Here is an 18787-nt window from a genome sequence, read left to right on the forward strand (position 1 = left end):
CCGCCTTGCTGAGCACTGGGGTCTCACGCCAGAGCTCGGGGACAGCAGTCAGGCCGTCTGGGTTTGAATCCCCATGTCCCGCATACCAGGTGTGTTACTTCTTCCTCATCAATAAAATGGGTGGAGAACCGGTACCTTCCTCGTAGCTGTGTTTGTGATGATTAAATGTGCTGGCTCGTGAGGTGCTTAAAATGGTGCCTGGCGTATTCTAAGTACGTGGGAAAGTTTAGCTAGGATCAGTATTATTGGCATTATTAGTACACAATACACACACACAACTATAGGGCGGATTTTATCATCCCTATGTTACAGATGAGGAAACGGAAGCAGCTGTAGTTTAGAGACAGACCTGGAGTTAAATCCAGGGCTGGCTGACTCCAAAGCCCGTTCTTGTCATTACGATACTCTACCAAGAGGCTCATACAGCAGCAGGAAGCTAAAAGAATGCTTTTGTTCTTATTTTATTTTTCCATCTGGGAGCTAGTCTTTTGCAGACTTGGTTTCCCCATCTGCAAGATGGGGATACTCACCCTTTCCAGCAATTAGACTCACTTCTACCTGGCACGAGGCTCAGGCAGAAGTTCACGTGCTTTGTAAACAGTAAAGTAATGTATGAACAAGAGAGACAGTGACTGTTTCCCAGGGCTTAAAGATGGGGAAGCAGAAAGTCTAGACATTTGGACTGAAGGAAAGAAGCTAGATGTTTCTATCTTGAGGAAGTTCCCACTCATGGCTTATTTCATTGCCAAACACAAGAATATATTTTTTTGAAAAGACTGGCTAATGATTCTGGTGGGTTGTGTTTTACCAAATCAGGTTTTGCTATAGCCAAGATCACTAGGATTAGAAGAAACCTCCTTATAAGACAATGTAGCATTCAGATGACAATGCTTCCTCTTTGCTTGATGGTGGCTGTCACCCTCGGAGACAACCAGGAGAGCCTGGATAATCAGCACGTTACTTTCTAATATGTGTGGTCCTGAGTAAGGAAGAAAGACCGTGTATATATGCCTGCCCTTCAAAAAGCAATGGGAGGGCTTCCCTGGTGGCGCAGTGGTTAAGGATCCACCTGCCAATGCAGGGCACACGGGTTCGAGCCCTGGCCCGGGAAGATCCCTCATGCCACTGAGGAACTAAAGCCCGTGAGCCACAACTACTGAGCCTGCGCTCTAGAGCCCATGAGCCACAACTAATGAGCCCGTGAGCCACAACTACTGGAGCCCGTGCTCCGCAACAAGAGAAGCCACTGCAACGAGAAGCCCGCCGACCACAACAAAGAGAAAGCCCGTGCGCAGCAACGAAGACCTAATGCAGCCAAAAATAAATAAATAAGATAAATTCATTAAAAAACCAAAAAGCAATGAGAAAGCTAGTTGAACTAAAAATATGCTTTGACTTGCGTGTACGAGAAAGTCATTCCTTTAGTTCCCAATGCCCCAGGAAGCTGGGGGGGCTGGACTCTGGTCTGGAGGGGAACCGGTGGGAGAAAGCTGAGAAGCACGCCTGGAGCACATGTCCTATCTCGCTATACTTAGCAGAGCTTCTCTTTCTCGAGTTCCTTAAGGAGTCTGGCCCACCTCTCCCTGATGCCCACCAAAGGGTTTTCAGGAAAAAAAACCCTGTTTTCTTTTCCTCTGTTTTTTTCAGGAGGACAGAGTCTGTTCTCTTTGGAGCAGGTCCTGACTTCCCTACTAGAGCCTCTCAACGCCTTCATCTCTGCAGGGACTGCAGAGATGAGAAGCTGGGGACTGGGGAGACACCCAAACTGAGAAAAGGCAGGACATTCAAAGTGAAAAGAGGAGTTAACAAACACTTGAACGCTGGTAACCAAATATTGTGGTTGGTGCAGAAAACCCTTATGAAAAATGAGGTTCATGTGGGAAATGCTATTATAGCATCAGCCCACAAAGCTCGCCTCTATAATTAAATTTCCCTCAATTCCACCTCATCAGATTTCTTGAGATTACCAGGGATGCATCAATAGCAAATTACTCTTGATGAATCATTCTACAAATTGCATCGCTCCCACCTTCGTGTTCCCTGTCACCAGAACATCATTAACAGATCCAATTACTGATGACTGGGGGGGCTGCTCCCGGTGGGGTAAAATGACCCTTGGCTCATCCTGGACATGCGTGGGGAGAGCCTCGCTGTCCTCAGAAATCCCAGGAGAAAAGATCGGAAGAATCAGGACCCCACGAATGGCCCCGGGCTATTTTACTGAGGTAGGGATGGATTCAGGGTCACTCGTTTTCTGTCCGATTAGCTGTATGGGAAGCAAAGAGGAGACGGCCACTTCCATCCCTCTCCTCCACGTCTGGCTTTGGGAACCCTTAGAGAGGCTAAGGACGTGAGCCTCATCCGTGGGACACTTGAGGACCCTAAGTGGGTGGGCTCTGGCCCCGCTAGTTCTGGAGGAGCTGTCTTTTGCCTGTTTCATGGGGGAGAGGAGAAGCAGACTTCCATTACCTGAAAACATGAGGTCCAAATCTTTCTGCTTGTTCAGCACAGAAACTTAGCAGAAAAACTTAGCAGAAATGGACAGAATTCACATCAACACTCCCTTCTTAGGACTCCAGGTGCCCTTCCCCATATCTATGTCCCCCTCTCCTCGTGTCACTGGCTAAATGACACCCAGCCCAGAGCTCTTTTTAGCCAACAGAGGCTGTAATGCGTTTCTGGCTTCTGGGTTTGCGATCTGTTAAATGGAGGTGAACAATTTCAAACACCAAGAGACCTGGAAATCCTTTTTCTAGGAATCTATGTTATGGATGCATCTTCATGGGCACATACTATCTTAGGTTCAAGAATCTTCTTTGCAGTGGTATCTGTAACAACAACAACAAAAGAAGCTATGTGTCTACCCAGGCGGGGGTGGGGTAGGGACAGACAGATTGTGGGTCCTTAACCCAAAGGAACACTAGGCAGCTGGCAGCTTTACATATATTGACTCGGAAAGTGAAAAAAGCAAGTTTCACTACGAAGTGTATCATTCTATTCTTAAAAGAGTGACAATGTCTTTGTGATTTATGTCAATGCTTTAAAAGCACTGCGAAACCTCTAGAAGGACTGTACACCAAACTGTTGGCAGTGGCCACTCCTGGGGATGGGATTGAGCAGGGAGGAAGACGTTACCTGTGATAAAAGAAAGGGGGGTGGGGAATAGAAAAATAAAAGAAACCCTTTTGGAAAAAAAAGAAAAAAGGCAGGCATGCTAGGAGTCTGACACCCCTCTCCCTGACCCCATGCCCAGTGGGAACCACCATCCTGAATTTCCTGTTAATAATTTCCTTCATTTCTTTACAGCTTTCTACTGATACATGAACCCTGAAATACTGTATTGTTGGCTTGGCCTGTTTTTGAACTTTAGATACATGCATGGTAATTTTGATATCCCCACCCTAACATTACGTTCTAGAACACGTCCTACGCCGTGTTCCCTGCTGCGTAGACCTCCACTGTCGGAACAGACCACATTGTTGGTCCATTGGATGTCAGATATTTGGACTGGTTCTGGTTTGGTGCTATTATGAACAACTTGCTGTATTTCTGCACAAGTCTCTATGGCCTCTACCTCGGGTGGAATTTCTGTGCGGTAGGGTGTGTGTATATGTTCAACTTCACCAGCAAATGCAAACTCATTTTATTACATGGCTCTCTCACTAGCACTTACGTGGACAGTTATTATTCTCCATCTTGACCATCAAATGATGTTGTCTCATCTTCAAACATGTCCTAAACATGGCAGATGTGAAGTGGAATCTCTTTTTGCTTTTAATTTGCATTTCTCTCATTCTTCATGAGGCTGAGCATCTTTTTATATGTGTGTATATGCTCTCTCTTTTTTATTTCTTTTATATCAGGGATTGGCCCTTTCTCTAAAGGGCCAGATAGCAAATACTTTTGGCTCTGTGGGCAGCTACTCAATGCTGGCGTTGTGGCCCCAAAGCAACCACAGTCAATATGTAAATGAGTATGACTGCATTTCAGTAAAGTTTTATTTACAAAAACAGGAAGTGGGCTGGATTTGGCCTGTGGCTTGTAGCTTGCTCTGACTTAGGGGATTTCCGAATTTGAGTACTTTTTTGTGTGTGCAAATATTTTCCTTTAGTATGTGATACGGCTCCTCACCTAGTATCATGCTTTTGATGAACAGAGATTCCTATTTTAGTTATTTTTTTTAAAAACACTGAACAAGATTTGCTGAAACTCAATCTCAGCTTGGGTTTATTTCCCACCTGTCTTAAATATGATCAGGACCTTCTAGAAGTCCAGTGAGAGAGCATCTAATAAATAGGTGTCTAATACAAAGACAGATGACATCACCTCAGTGTGCAGAGACAGGCAGAAAAGTAGAAGGTTCTGTATGACAGATGAGCAGGAAAAAATCCTGAGAACAGAGAGCACTGTTCTCGAAGGTGGCCCACATGCCCCATGTCTGAGCAACACCGCCCGCCCGGGTGAAGGACCCAGGAGGCCTCGGGCAATGGAATATTACCCCACAGAAATAGTGGAAGTACTCACCCGGTTTGATGGGCTGCCTGTTTGAGAAGGTCAGAGGCGCGACGAGGAATTTGGTTTCTGCGACTGGCACCCAGTGGTGGAGAATTTTCACTGTCCAGACCCCAGGCCTCAGGGGCAAGTTCAAAGGGGGCTTGTAGTGGGTAAATTCGGCAGTGGACTCAATCAGGATGTCGTAGGTGGCTGCGATGATGTTGACGGGATCCACCCAGACGACAGTCACAGTCACATTGGGGCCCTTCCCCCATTTCTGCATGCCGACTGGCTCATCCATGGGCCCCAGGAGACCCCCAAAGTTGCGAAAGAGCCGCTCCTTGGCATCCCAGTCAGTGCCGACCTGAAACAGGAGAGCGAGTTCTGAAATCACTGGGCCTCTTAGGAAGGCCTAGGCTACTGCTTATTGGGCTTCCTATACCCATGTAACAGACGAGGAAACTGAGGCTCCAATTAAGTTACTTGCACAGTAACTTAATGTTGGACAGGCAGTAAGCAGGAGACCTGGGATTTGGACCTAGTCTGAAGGATTACGAGGCCTGTGGTCCATTTCACTAAACCTTTGGGCCTCCTGTGCCTACTGTGTGGTGTGTACATGGAATGAATGAATACCTGCTTGCAGGCCATTCCATGGAAACATACACCCTGCCACTCAACAGGTGCAGGTGATTTCCACTTTAGTCACTGGCTTTCCAGATAATGTGCCTCTTTTCAGTACAATCATTCTGAACAAGAGTGGAGCTCAGGATTTGGAGCTGCCCTACTATAAGCTAGGAAACCTGAGGGCCCCTTAGTATCGCCCATCATTTGCAGGAGTTCAGGTGGCTTTCCAGGGAAGACACAGCTTCGGCTTCCCTAAAGCATTCTGAGCTGGACTCTAGGGGTGGGAGATGGTTGTACCATATCCATCCTTCCTGCCAGCCAGCGGGGTGTGTGTATGGCTTTGACCCCCCAGAAATCTGCTCTTGGCTTCCATCCTTCCCCTTTTGCTGCCTGCAATTTATTCTCCACCCAGTAACCAGAAAGACCTTGTGAAATGTCCTCTCACTGCTCAAATCCCTGTGGCTGGTCCCCTGCTGATTCCTGGTGCCCAGCACTGTGCTTGGTACATAATCAATGCTCCATCAATCACCTGTCAAATGAATGCATGAATGACTTGGCAAAAAATGAATTAACCACATACATCCCTGATACTGAGCTTTGATACTATTTCAAGTCAGATTAAATTAGGGGCTCTTCTCTCCCCCGGGAGGTTTAATATAATGTTGTGAAGACACAGCATGTGGGCACATGGTAGCAGGTGATGAGCACACTACAAGGACACTGATGCCGTGGTCCTTCTGTGAGCAGCATCTCTGATGTGTGTGTGTGCAGGCTGGGGTGCAGGTGTGGCTAAACATGTCTACACCCTCAGCAGACTTCACATGTGCAGTGCAAACATGAGCTGGTTTACTTTCTCGTTGTTCGGGCCACAAGTTACTATACCCAGGACACAGGGCTCCACGGCTAATATTTACTGAGAGCTTCTGGTGTGCCAGCCCTACTGCTAAGTGGGTGGGTGCATCGATCTGGCTAACATTCCCAACTCCACGGAGGGGGGACCCTTGACGTTATCCTCACTTCACACATGAGGAAACTGAGGTTCAGAGCAGTTGGATGACTAGCTCTGATCAGTGAGGGGGACTCAGGAAGTCTGACCCCAGAGTCTGGGTTCTTATTCACTCTTCTATATATTGCCTCCCATTCACTCACTCACTCACCCACTAATCCATTCATTCATTCATCCATCCAAAACACATGTGCCGGTGCCTACCACCTGCTGGGGTGGTTGTAATACGTGCATGTTCCTGGCCCACAATGTGCTTCAGGTTTCCATCTTTAGGCCAAGATTGGCCTTGAGGAGCTGTCCTAAGGGGCAGCAGAGGGAGTTATGCTGGGACAGAGGCGGCCGTCCCTCCCAGCCTTGGGAGATCTTGGCCTGTTCTGCCACCCTGCCACCCTCTCCAGGTACTGGCTCCTACTGAGGACCCCTGGGGCCTAGCACAGCAGCTGAAACACAGGAGGAATGAAAACAACACTGTCTATTGAAGAAATAAATGAATGAGTGGGCAGGATGCAAGCTAGGCCTCAAAGTCAGAGATTGTTCTAGAGAAACCTGATCCTGTGACCTCCATCCATACAATCCTTTCTAGCTCCTTCCCACTGTTCACGAGTCCAGTCTTTCCTCCTGTCCTATCCTGCGAGGTCTGGTCCTTTACGATCCGACTCCAGCTTCATCTCCATCCCTCTCCCTCCCCTCTCCTCCCCCATGCTCCAGGCCACCCTGGAACACTCTCGGCGCCTCTGCCAGAAGGGCTCTCTCTCCCCTGATCTTCTGTCCACGCCTGGCCCTCTTTCGGGCTCAGTCTTCCTTCCTTCCCCGCCCTCCTCCTGGCCAGTTCATCATCTAGCTCTCAGCCCAGGTGTCACCTCTACCTGGAAGGTTTCTTTGCTTACAGGCACCCCTGATGTGCTTGTCTAAGCATTTGCCCAGCATAGCCTTTTAACCTATCTATCTATCTATTATCTATCTATCTATCTTCTATCTATCTATCATCTATCTATCTATCTATCTATCTATCTATCTATCTATCTATCTATCTATCTATCTATCTGTTTTGCGCAGTATCACAACTTCTAATTTACACGTCTCTCTCCATAGCTCAAAACTGTCATGTGAAGAAGAATATACACATATATGTGTGTGTGTGTAACTGAGTCACTTTGCTGTAGAGAAGAAATTAATGCAACATTGTAAATCAAATATACTTCAATAAAATAAAAAAAAACCCCAAACTGTCAACTGCATGAGGGCAGGGACTACATCTGGCTTGTTCACTACTATATCACTAGTGCCGAAGAGTGTTGAGCATGTGGTCAATCCATCCGTTATCTACAGTGTCATGAAAGATTAGGGGCCGAGCACATGGACAAATGGATCAATGATCACAAAACCACTCTGGGGTCCTACTTAAGGAAGGGATGTATGACCCGTTAGGGGAGCGGGGGGACAGTCCAGAACATCATCTTTGGATCCCCCAGAGAAATGGGGGTGAACAGGTCTCCTAAGTCTGAGTTCTAAAACCAAGATAACCCAGGTGGAAGAGCTGTGGAGCAGCTGACGGTGGGAAACTTGAATTTGTCCTGTATCTAGGAGAGGAGGAGGACATCAGCTACTGCCTCCAAACATGAGGGGAGGCGGGGCTGCCCGAGAGGGAGCCCCATTGCTGTCACATCGTCTGTGGCCCTCAAGGTCTTCTCACCAGGCCTCACTGTGGAAGTCCACTGCCATTCACTGCCAAGTGGTCAATTACTCAAATTTAAGTACGTGTTGAAGTTCAAGCTCAATATACTGGTCCCCAGCTTCAAAGTCACCAAGGCTTCCTCCCCACTGCACCTAAAATGCAATTCAAACTTCCTTCTAGGGCCTGCGAGACCCCTCATGATCTGTCCTCTGGCCCCCTGAGACCTTCCTCCTTCTCACTGGCCACGCTGGCCTTGCTGCTCCTTGAATATGCCAACCTCCTTCCTGGAGCCTCAGGACCTTTGTGCACGCTCTTCTCTTGGAAGATCCAAGAATGTTCTAGGTCTTCCCACCATTGACTCTTTTACAGGTTTCAACCCTAAAGTTATCTCATTAGTAAAGCCTTCCCAAATGAATCGTTCCATCAAATGTAACCCAGCAGGACTCTACGGGGCCTTCTACAGACAGATCCTCCTAGGTCCTCCACCTGCCTCTTGTCTGGAATAAAAACTTTACCCTCCTAGGCCTTCCTTGAGTTCCACAGAATAAATTTAATTAGAGAAGTGAGAAAATTCAGAAAGAAAGGAAAACAGTCAAGTGAGACAAAGTAATAAGAGTTTAGTCATTAAACAAAGTCAAGGACCTTTTAGTTCCTCCTCAAGAGCTATAGATAATATCCTGAGCCATATCCTTGAGCTGTTTTGCAGATATTGAAATCCCCACCAGGTGGAAGAAGTTAACTGTATGCTGCCCACAAGCACTAGACCCCAGATGGGTTGCAACCAGAAGGTTTATGATGTTGACTCCTGATTACCTCACCACCAAACAATCAGAAGAATGTCCATGAGCTGATGATTCACCCAACAACCGGCCTCCCTCATCCTGTCTTTAAAAACCTTTCCCGAAAAACCATCAGGGAATTTGCGTCTTTTGAGCATTAGCTGCCTGGACTCCTTGCTTGGCGCCCTAGAATAAACGCTGTGCTTTCCTTCACCACAACCCGGTGTCAGTAGATTGGCTTTGCTGTGCTTGGGCGAGCAGACCCAAGTTTGGTTTGGTAACAGAAAGCTGTCCCTACCAGCCTCTCAAGTCCTCAGGAATCACATGAATGAAGTTTTATTTTCTTTATAATACTTGCCTTTAACTGGAGTGTTTTTGTTCATTTATTTGCTCACTCACTGGCCGAGTGCCCCACTAGACTGCAATTCCACAATAACAAGGGCCTGGTCTGTCTGGTACACCACTGCCCCTCCCACACCTCATGTATTGTAGGCACTTGGGGGCTGCCTGCTGAAGGAATGAGCATGTTTCCTCTAAGCCACTAACATGGGACTCCCAGGGATGGAGAAATCGGAGCTATTCAATGACACTGGCCGCCTGCCATGAGCCAGGCCCTACGCAAAGCCCTGGGACAGTGCTGACCCGACGGAGGTTCTCAATAGCCCACAAAGTGGCCCTGCAGTTTGTTCCCCCCTTCACATCCAATTTTACACTGTTTGCCTTAAAACTAAGGGGAAAAAAAAAATCAAGACACAAGTTTCAGGGTTCCCTGCATCACATGCTGTTACTCTGCCGGAGAGCTGGGTGGTTCCCACACCAAGGGCACCAGAGCTGTAGCAGAAATCCTCACAAATCACTTGTCACAGAGGGGCCAACATCCGTCACTGCCGGAAGTGCCCAGTTACCCACTGGCAGGCTGATAAACAGGGAGAGCCCAGCCACCAGGCATCCATCTCCCTAATGGGACATTAATGTCTTCAACTGGCCTCTTGGGCCCCCAGCACAGAATCCAACTGGGACAGCGTCTAATTGCCCCCTGATGCCAGTAATTTATGGAGTGGGCTCCCATGGCAGCTCGGATCCGGCCAATCCATGTGGAGCCTTAACTGAAAATGGTGGCTGAACAAGAAACTTCCACCCATGCCTGTTCAGTGCCCATCCAGTCGGGCACAGGTCGGCCAGGTGGGGCCAGAGGGACTGGAAAAGGACCAGCAAGGAAAATGGAAGCAACTCAGACACTTCCTCCCACCCCACTCCTGACCTTCAAGATTCTCCATATTCTAAAACAGGATTCTTCATCCCTAACCCAGCAGCCAAACACATTGGGGATGTTGAACTCTGGGAATGAAATCACCCGTTTAGCTTCTTGCTGACGTGGGGAAGTTAGAAATCAGGTGCTGGAATTCTGTGTGGGCAACGCTCACCAAGCTTGATCATGTCTCCCCTTCCCACCAGCATCGCTACCCAAGCACGTACACTCACTCATTCAGAAATCTTATTCAGCATCTACGAAGGCTGCGTACTCTTGTATGTGCTGAGGGTGCAGCAGTGAGCCAGTGCTGCGATCTCTGCTCTCTTGCAGACAATCACCAAGTGATCAGAGAAATCAACAAGATCACTTGAGATGGTAAATGCTAAGAAAGAAATAAAATAGAGATGTGTTGGGTGTAGAAAGGTGGCATAAGTGGGTGGGCACGGAAGGCTTCTCTGAAGGTGCACTATTTGGACTTAGATCAGAATGAACAACAACAACAAAAAAGGTGAAAACCTGGCGGACAGTATTCTAGGAAGGAGGATCACCACGTGTCAAGCCCGAGGCAGGAACAAACTTGGCATGTGTGACAAAGATGCAAGAAGAGTGAGCGGGAAGGAGAGTGGTCCTGGATGAGGCTGGAGAAGCAGACAGAGGCCAGACCATGTAGGGCCTTTCAGGTCTCGAGGTGGGGCTGATGTTACGAGGGTGGTGTTAGGTGAATCCATCTCCCCAGGCAGAAAAGTAACTAAAAGCCAGTGCGGTCCTGGGGAGGTGGGAACTGCATCCCATGGACCCATGCATCAGACCATCTATCTGTCCATCCACTGACACCTCTGTTCATCCCTCTACGCACGCATGCATCCGTTCACTCATCCGTTCAATGACTGATCTGGTGCTTACTTTGAGTTAAACCCTGTGTTAGGAACTGGGGAAACAAAAGCACAATTAAGCATGGGATTTGTGGCCTAAGAGACCTGGATTCAATGTTGAGCCCTTCTGCTTCCTCGCTACGATCCAGAAAATCACTGACTCTCTATAGGCCCCAGTTCTCCAATCTGTAAGATGGGACTCATGCCACAACTTCATTAGGAAACTGGTTTGTTACTGGTTTATTACTAACATAGGTTTAGGAGGAATCACTGGTTAGGGTGAAAAATGAAAAGGAATAGAAGTTCTACTATAAAAATATACCAAAGCTCCGGGTTGGTTGGTGCACTGATATCGACCACCCTGAACCTTCTCCAGGCACAGGGCCAGCTTATCTTGGGGCCTCTTCAAGTCCTCTTCTCCTCCAGCTCCAACTACAAGTGTCAGAGCAGAAACAGAACCCAGCAAGTGGACTGCCAGAGGGGATGTCGTGTGGTAGTTTCTGGCCTCTTACCTCAGAAAACTGAAGCCTCCCAAAGTCGCTGGGTGGGCTGGCGATCTTGAAGACTTTCTTTGGCATCACCCATGTCTCCAGGGTCTCGAGTTTGCTCACGGCCAGATTGGTAGCATGATGCTTGATCAGAAAGCCCTGGAAACGGTCAGCAAGGAAGTAGAGGTGGACAGAGGCTGGGTGGCCCATTGGATAGTACCTGAAAAACATGCACAGGCTCATGCAAGCTCATGGGTCAGGGCTGGACGTGTGTTGGGTCACAGTGGGGTTCCCCACCCATCACGCTGGTCCTGTCCTTAAAATAATCCCCATTTTATACAAAGCTCGCTGTGTTCCCGAAAGCTGCTTCCTGTGATTCTATGATCTCAATAACTGTTAACAGTAACCTTTTGCTGATCATAAATGTAAAACATGCTGACTGTGTGAAAGCACAATCAAGAAAATAGAAACGACGACTACTGATGCTTCCTTCCATAGACGATGTCAATTCACAGACATTCACTGACCCTCCAGCGCTAGGTACTGAGAAGCGACAACGGTGTGCAAACAATGCCATCGTGACATATTTCTTTTCAGCCTTATTTTCTACACACATATTTACATAAATCCTACAGAGCTGGGACCATAATATACACACTGGCTATATCCTGCTCTTGCTTCATAGTATTTCCTGAGCGTTATCATGTCTTTGAATAGTCTCTGAAAACATGATTTGTGTGTGTGTGTGTGTATACATTCTTCCATTGTATGTAATACCATGATATGGAAATATAATACCAAATATGGCATTATTATATTATAGAGAAAGTTCCCCATCATTGGGTGTTCAACTGGTTTCTAATTTTTTGCCATTCTAAACAATGCTGCATTAACCGTCCTTGAGCAAAAATGTTTTGGGGAACATCTCTCTTCCTCTGTAATCTCCAAGGGGCTCTTGATGTCTGCTGCCCAAGTTTATCAGAAAGGTTGTACTGATTTACACTTCACTGTCCTTACCAGTGGCACTGGGTATGGTCCTTAAAAATTATTGCCAAACTGAGATAAATTCGTACATACACAAGTAGGTAGCTCGTTTTAAGATGCATGCCTTTGATCCGCAAAGGCTTCTCGCTGAAAGGGGCAGGGAAGCTAAGCAGAGATGCCCAGAGGAGGGAGGAGCCTGGACTAGCCCAGTTCTTTGTCCTTCCTACTTGTGAAGTGAAAAGCTGTCGGCTTCTGCAGTGTGTAAGGCGCATGGTACTTAGAGGGTGCTTGTGGTTCCTTAATGACAGCATTCCACAAATCACTGTCCCTCTCAGCCTTCCTTTCCTCTGGTCCTGCTCTGGAGTTTAAGTCTTTATGTCTGATTATAACAGTTAGGGAAGCTGCCTTCCTGTGTTACGCATCTCCTGAAATCACTGCCTTGTTATCGGATGCCTTCGGGGCTTTGAGAAAAAAAACCTGCACTGTCTTCAGACTGCTTGCTGGGCATTCCCGGCCCACGCAAGTCCACTTTGGTCTGGACTTTGGAAGCAGAAAACCCTCCCTCTGGACTGTGCTGCAGAACTCACTGCCATGATGGAATGTTCTGCATCTGTGCAGTTCAGTTCAGTAGCCTCGGCCACTTCTGACAACTGAGCACTTGAAATGTGGCTGGTGTAACCGAGGAACTGCATTTGAAATTGTAGTTAATTTAGACTTAAATGTCTCCTTGTGGCTAGTGGCGATTGTGGACAGCACAGATGGCACTGTGAGAGTGTCCTGGGGTTGCCTGCATTAACGTCTGCAATTCGTCACCTCTCCTGTCTCTTTCCCATGTGACTCTGTAGGTTTCCTTGCACCGATGAGGTGAGTCTATTCCCCCATCTCAAATCTGCTTTGGCCAGAAGAGGGGGATGTATCATGCCAGTTCTGAGCCAGGGCCCCAAGTAGCCTTGCACGTTTCCACTCTCTCTCTTGCTCTTCTGTGATCACGAGAGCACGCCTAGAGTAGCCTGTGGAGGGATGAGACACTCAGAGCAGAGCAGAGCCACCCCAGGTATCCCAGCCGAAGCCATCCTAGACCCGCCAACCACTCCCAGCCAAGACCTACAGCTGGCTGCAGATGCAGGAGAGATGCCAGCTGAGCCCAGGAAAACTGCCCAGCTCGCCCGCAAACTTGAAGGCTCTGTAAATGCTTAACGTTTCAAAGCACTGATTTGGGGCTTGTTACACGACATTATTGCAATAGGTAAATGGTAGGTCGTCAGTGTTTGTTCTGTAAGGTCGTCAGTGTTTGACTAGTAAAGGTGGAAGAAAAGCAGGACAGATTGTTGTCATGGGAATTAAAAGAAGAAAGTGTTTCCAGAAGGCGGTGGTCAGTTGTATGGGGCGCTGCTAAGGGGTCAGGCAAACGAGCAATGGTCAAGTGCCCCAGAAATCTAGGAGTTAATCTTGGGTTGCTCGCTTTCCCTTATCTTCTTCCAAGAAATCCTGTTTTCTCCACCTGAATCCATCCTCTACTGTCCTATGCACCGCCAGCATCTTGGTCAAGCCAACATCACGTCTTGCTGGACCTTTGCAGAAGCGTCCTTACTCGTCTTCCTCCTACTTTTGTCTGCTATAACTGATCCTCATAGTAGCAATATGCATTGTCCCTTCCTTAAATACTGCAAGGGGTTTTGCTTATGCTTGGGTAAAACCCAGACTCCTTACCTGGTCTAAACCTCCTACCTCTTTCTCTAGCCTCATCGTTTCCCTCCGTCCCAAGCTACCACCTTCTAGCCACGTGGACCTTATTATTATTATTTTTTTTTTGCGGTACGCAGGCCTCTCACTGTTGTGGCCTCTCCCGTTGCAGAGCACAGGCTCCGGACGCGCAGGCTCAGTGGCCATGGCTCACGGGCCCAGCAGCTCCGCGGCATGTGGGATCTTCCTGGACCAGGGCACGAACCCGTGTCCCCTGCATCGGCAGGTGGACTCCCAACCACTGCGCCACCAGGGAAGCCCCACGTGGACCTTATTTTGGATTCTTGAACATGCTAAGCTCATTTTCACCTCAGGGCCTTTGCATAGGACATTCTCTCTGCTGGAGATGCTCTTTTCCTCTTATGGTTGCATAGTTGTCTCTGTCTTATTTTGCTTAAATGTTACCGTCTCAGAGAGACCTTCCTTGACCCCTGAACTTAAGTCACCAGCTCACTGCTGTTACTTGAGTTTATCTTCATTCTTCATTCTCTATAGATCTTCTGTTCTTGTTTCTGTGAGCTGGGGTACAGCCTGCTTTCACACTAGCATGGGAGGGCCTTGAGCTCGGGACCTGGTCTGTCTGGGTCATGGCTGAGAGCACCCAGTGCCTAACACAGCCTGCCACATGGTAGGTGCTCAATCCATACTTACTGTTTGAGGGAAGATTCTAGAAGGATTTTCTCTTGAACCCTTTGCTTCTAAGGTACATCTAGGGAACCTGTAACCCAGGACTGAACACAAAGCCCACTGGTACCTCCTCTAGACTCTATATGGTAATTAAGTAATTAAGACTAAGAAGGGAGTTGTAACAAGATGCCAGGTGCAATACAATAGGACCTAAAGGATGCCTCAGGTGCGTTCACTTGGCCCAAAGGTGCTTTTGCTTCTTATTTAAATGAGGTGGGTATTAAAAAATTTAGGAGGCTCACACAAAACTGTGGATTTCTGATTTGTCTTGAAAATTCAGGAGATGTGACTGGCAACTCCAAAGGTACATTCCTACAAGGAATGTGCCGGAGGGCAAGGATATGCTGGTGTTCAGCCCCGGGGCCCCGGCGGGGGTCCCTGGTTTACAGGTCAGCCCACCCCGTGCGGAGGATACATGCTTCCTGCCTGGTCCTGATGGCATCTGAATTTGAGGACATGTAATAAAATACTGACTTCCTTATCTCTGGATGGGGCTCACAAGAAAACTTTCAAACTGCCATTTTGAGATTTTCTGCAATGAACAAATGTTATTACCTAATGAGAAAAAAATCAATAAACATTTTTATGAAAGGTTATACTATAGACTAGAAAGACACAATTTGCATGAAATGCCCAGAGGAAATGAGACTCCTGAAATAAAGTTTTCACTTGCTGTTTCCCCAGAGAGCCCAGGGGTAGAAATTTACTCTTTTTTGCCTTTGGGACAAGGGTCCTTTGTCCTGATTTATTTGCAGGCTCATATTCATAAATATATATTGGCTTTTCCCACAGCCAGGCACAATGGTTCCATTATAATAAAAAATGTGGTAGAAGCCAAAGGATTCCGGGCCTGAGGCAACTTGATGGCTTGCTTAATCCCAAAACAAATACCAGGTGAAAATTTCAACAACTATAAATCAATTGGAGGAATCTTCTGAAATTTTCTGTAAGATTATTTTCCTTATAAATGCTATGCAGCCTGGGATTAAAACTACTCTTAAACGGCATTTGCCTCCCAAGCATCGGGCACTGTGCCATCTACTGGGGACACACATGTGGTTCCTCGGCCAGGGATTCTAACCCCGGACCAGCAGGGGGAAAAGACATTCACCAACGGCCTTGATCCAAGACACTGCTGCTAAGTGCAGTGGGAGTGTTGGAGGCTGCTTTGGGCTCAGGAGAGGCACGGGGTGGGCTATCAGGGGAGCTCTTAGCAAGTTTCACAGAGGATGTGGCACCTGAGATGACCCTGGAAGACTGGGAAAAGGTAGAATGAGTGGGGACAGTGGCGACGGTCAGCAAAGAACAGCGCAGAGGAAGCGATGAACAGTTCATGTAACCAGTGATGGAGCGTGTAGCTCGCACAGCCGGCTCCCTATTGGCTGCTCTTGGCAGTTTAAGAATATTGGCAACTAAGATACCAACAACAGCATAAACATGTACCAAGCACTTCATACGTAAAATACTGTTAAAATGGGGCTAATAATAATAATACATAACTCATAAGGTAGTTTTGGAGGATTATCCCCTTTAAACCTCACACCACCATATGCTGTAAGGCTTATGATCACTCCCATTTTATAGATGAGAAAACTGAGGCTCTGAGAGGTTCATGACTTGTCCGAGGTCAATAGCTAGTAAGTAGAGTGGAGTTCAAATGGCAGGTCCTGGGTTCCTAACCCATTCTGGTCTCCCTTTTAACTAAACCAGAACCCGCAGGGAGAGGAGAGGGAAGGCTGAGGGAAAAACTGGTGCAGCCCTGTGGAAATCCAGCTGGTGTGCATGCATGGGGCCCCATGTTTTCAGAGTTTTAGGGAACAAAATGGTTCCTTTCCTCTCTTTCTTCTGTTCTTGAGAAGAGGGAAGAGCGGGGCAGGGAGGGACACAGAAGGCTCAGTGGGGAGAGACTGATACTAATACTTTTTTTTCTTTGTTGTTTAAAGAGGAAGGTGGGAGGCAGAACAAGAAGGAGAAGGAGAGTGGCTAGAGGCACTTCTGGGAACCCATCCTCAGGAAATAATCAGAAAAGAGAAGGGGGATAAAAGAGGCTTTCTGCAAAAAGATATTCATCAGAACATTATGTACAATGGTCCATTACTGACAATAGCAACAGGAAAGGGCTGAATTAAGCAAACTCCGGAATTCCTACTCAGTGGAATACTAGTGGCATTAAAAAGGGTCATTAGGGCTTCCCTGGTGGCGCAGTGGTTGAGTCTGCCTGCCGATGCAGGAGACGTGGGTTCGTGCCCCGGTCCGGGAAGATCCCACATGCCGCGGAACGGCTGGGCCCGTGAGCCGTGGCCGCTGAGCCTGCGCGTCCGGAGCCTGTGCTCCGCGGCGGGAGAGGCCACGATGGTGAGAGGCCCGCGTACCGCAAAAAAAAAAAAAAAAAGGGTCATTATCCTTAAGGAAGCTGCAGAGCAGCAAGGAGAAGACGGGCTAGTATTATAATGCCGAGCGAAAGAAGCAGGACACCAAATCCTTGTTGTCACTGTGGAAATATCTGCAATGTACATTGCTAGAGAACGGAAGAGAAGGTACACAAAATGAGAAGGGCTGGCTGGCTTAGGGAAAGGCAGGGGAGAGGTGGGGTTATGTTGAATCGTTTTCCCACCTTCCGTCTTCTATTCATATATTCTAGACCATTCTTTCCTGAAGTGTCAACTGGTACCCACTAGTGGTAGGTGAGATGATTCTAAAGGGTACATGAACATTTTAAATAATAGTTATGCCTTTTCGTGATGTTTTTGGTTGTTTTTAGGTGTAACAATGATAGTATGGTTACATTTTAAAAAGGAGTCAATTTTCAGAGATAAAATATTTATGGGATTTGCTTCAATCAAACTGATCTGGGACGAGGGGAAGGTGAGTGAAGGCGCAGATGAAACCGCATTGGCCGGGAGCTGGTAATTGCTAGAGCTGGTGATGAGAGATGGGGTTACACTTTTCTCTCTATTTGGTGTATATTTGACATTTTCCATAATAAAAAGTAAAAAAAACAGTTCTGTATTTTCATGATTACTTTCCATGTGGAACAAAAATAACTATCTAATAAGGTGACATAAAGCTTCCTTCTAAAATACATATATTTAGCACAAAGAATGAGTCCACAGAAAGGAAATAATTAGGTAAATATTAGATCGGCTATCCTGCGAAGGTAAAAGGGTGACGAAGGCTTAGACAGGAAATGCTCTGAACGCTGGGATGTCTGCGTGGATGGTTTTAGGGAGAAGCTTGGGTGGAGCCGCAGCCCCTACAGAGGAGGACGTTCCCTCATCCCTGGTCCCCCTGCTCCCTGGCTCACCTGCAGCTGTTCTCCCCGGCGTCGTGCAGCAACAGCTCCGCCCGGCGGAGGCCCAGGCGGGAGAAGGAATGATACAAGGTCAGTGTCACGTCGCTCAGGCTGTGGATGCCGTCAGGCTCATCGTAGACATTCTCCCAGTACGCGCGGAGGCCCGGGGTGCCCGCGGGGTAGTTCCCATACAGGTAATAGTCCAGCTGCCCAATGATTTCCTGATTCACCACAGCTTCGAACTTGCGGGCAAAGAAGGTGGGCCGGGCTGTCTGCTGCGCTCATGAAATAAAAAGAACAATGTCAGCAAGTGGGGATGAGGGTAGGTGGGCATTTAGGAGCCGGGCTCTGCAGCCAGCCTGCCTGGATCCACATCCCAGCTCTGACACTTACTGCCCTCTCTGTTCTCAGTTTCCTCATCTGTAAAAAGGGTGTTAGGATTGAATGAGTTAACATTTGTAAAGCATTTAGAGCAATGATGGACATGTAGGAAGCATCACTTAAATATCTGTGAAATAAATTATATCCTAGATGTTTATAGCTGGGATGGATCTCAGAAATCATTTAGCTGGAGGTCTAATACCTCTTACGGATATATTTTAGTTGTCCAGAAGAATGTTTTAAAATTGAATTAGCTGACAACATTTAAAAGGTAGAAGACTTCACAGAAGCAACTTTTGGTTTCCCTCTGAACAGAAACGATCTGGCCCCATGTTCCTACACGGTGACAAGTAGTTAAAGCTGAATAGCACCTGTCCCTTTAGATGGCCATGGGGTTTTTGGCTCACCACAGTCCCTACCATTCCCTATTGCCTCCTGGGCATTGTAACTGACTTACAGACTCACAAGGAACACCCTGGATTTACCGATCGGAACCTTCAGGAGTGGGGC

General features: G+C 47.5%; 1 protein-coding gene across 1 annotated transcript in view; it reads right to left on the reverse strand.

The window, feature by feature from the left end:
* Window positions 1–18787, reverse strand: part of XYLT1 (xylosyltransferase 1) — a 304486-nt gene that overhangs the window by 7664 nt on the left and 278035 nt on the right. Inside the window, exons 9-11 of the mRNA XM_067706537.1 lie at window positions 17909–18171; window positions 11215–11410; window positions 4525–4858 (exon numbers count right to left, since the gene is read on the reverse strand). Of these exons, the coding sequence (XP_067562638.1) occupies window positions 4525–4858; window positions 11215–11410; window positions 17909–18171 (793 nt within the window). The remainder of the gene's footprint in view (window positions 1–4524; window positions 4859–11214; window positions 11411–17908; window positions 18172–18787) is intronic.

Source organism: Pseudorca crassidens, chromosome 15, assembly GCF_039906515.1.
Source record: "Pseudorca crassidens isolate mPseCra1 chromosome 15, mPseCra1.hap1, whole genome shotgun sequence".
In the NCBI taxonomy this organism is placed as follows: domain Eukaryota; kingdom Metazoa; phylum Chordata; class Mammalia; order Artiodactyla; family Delphinidae; genus Pseudorca; species Pseudorca crassidens.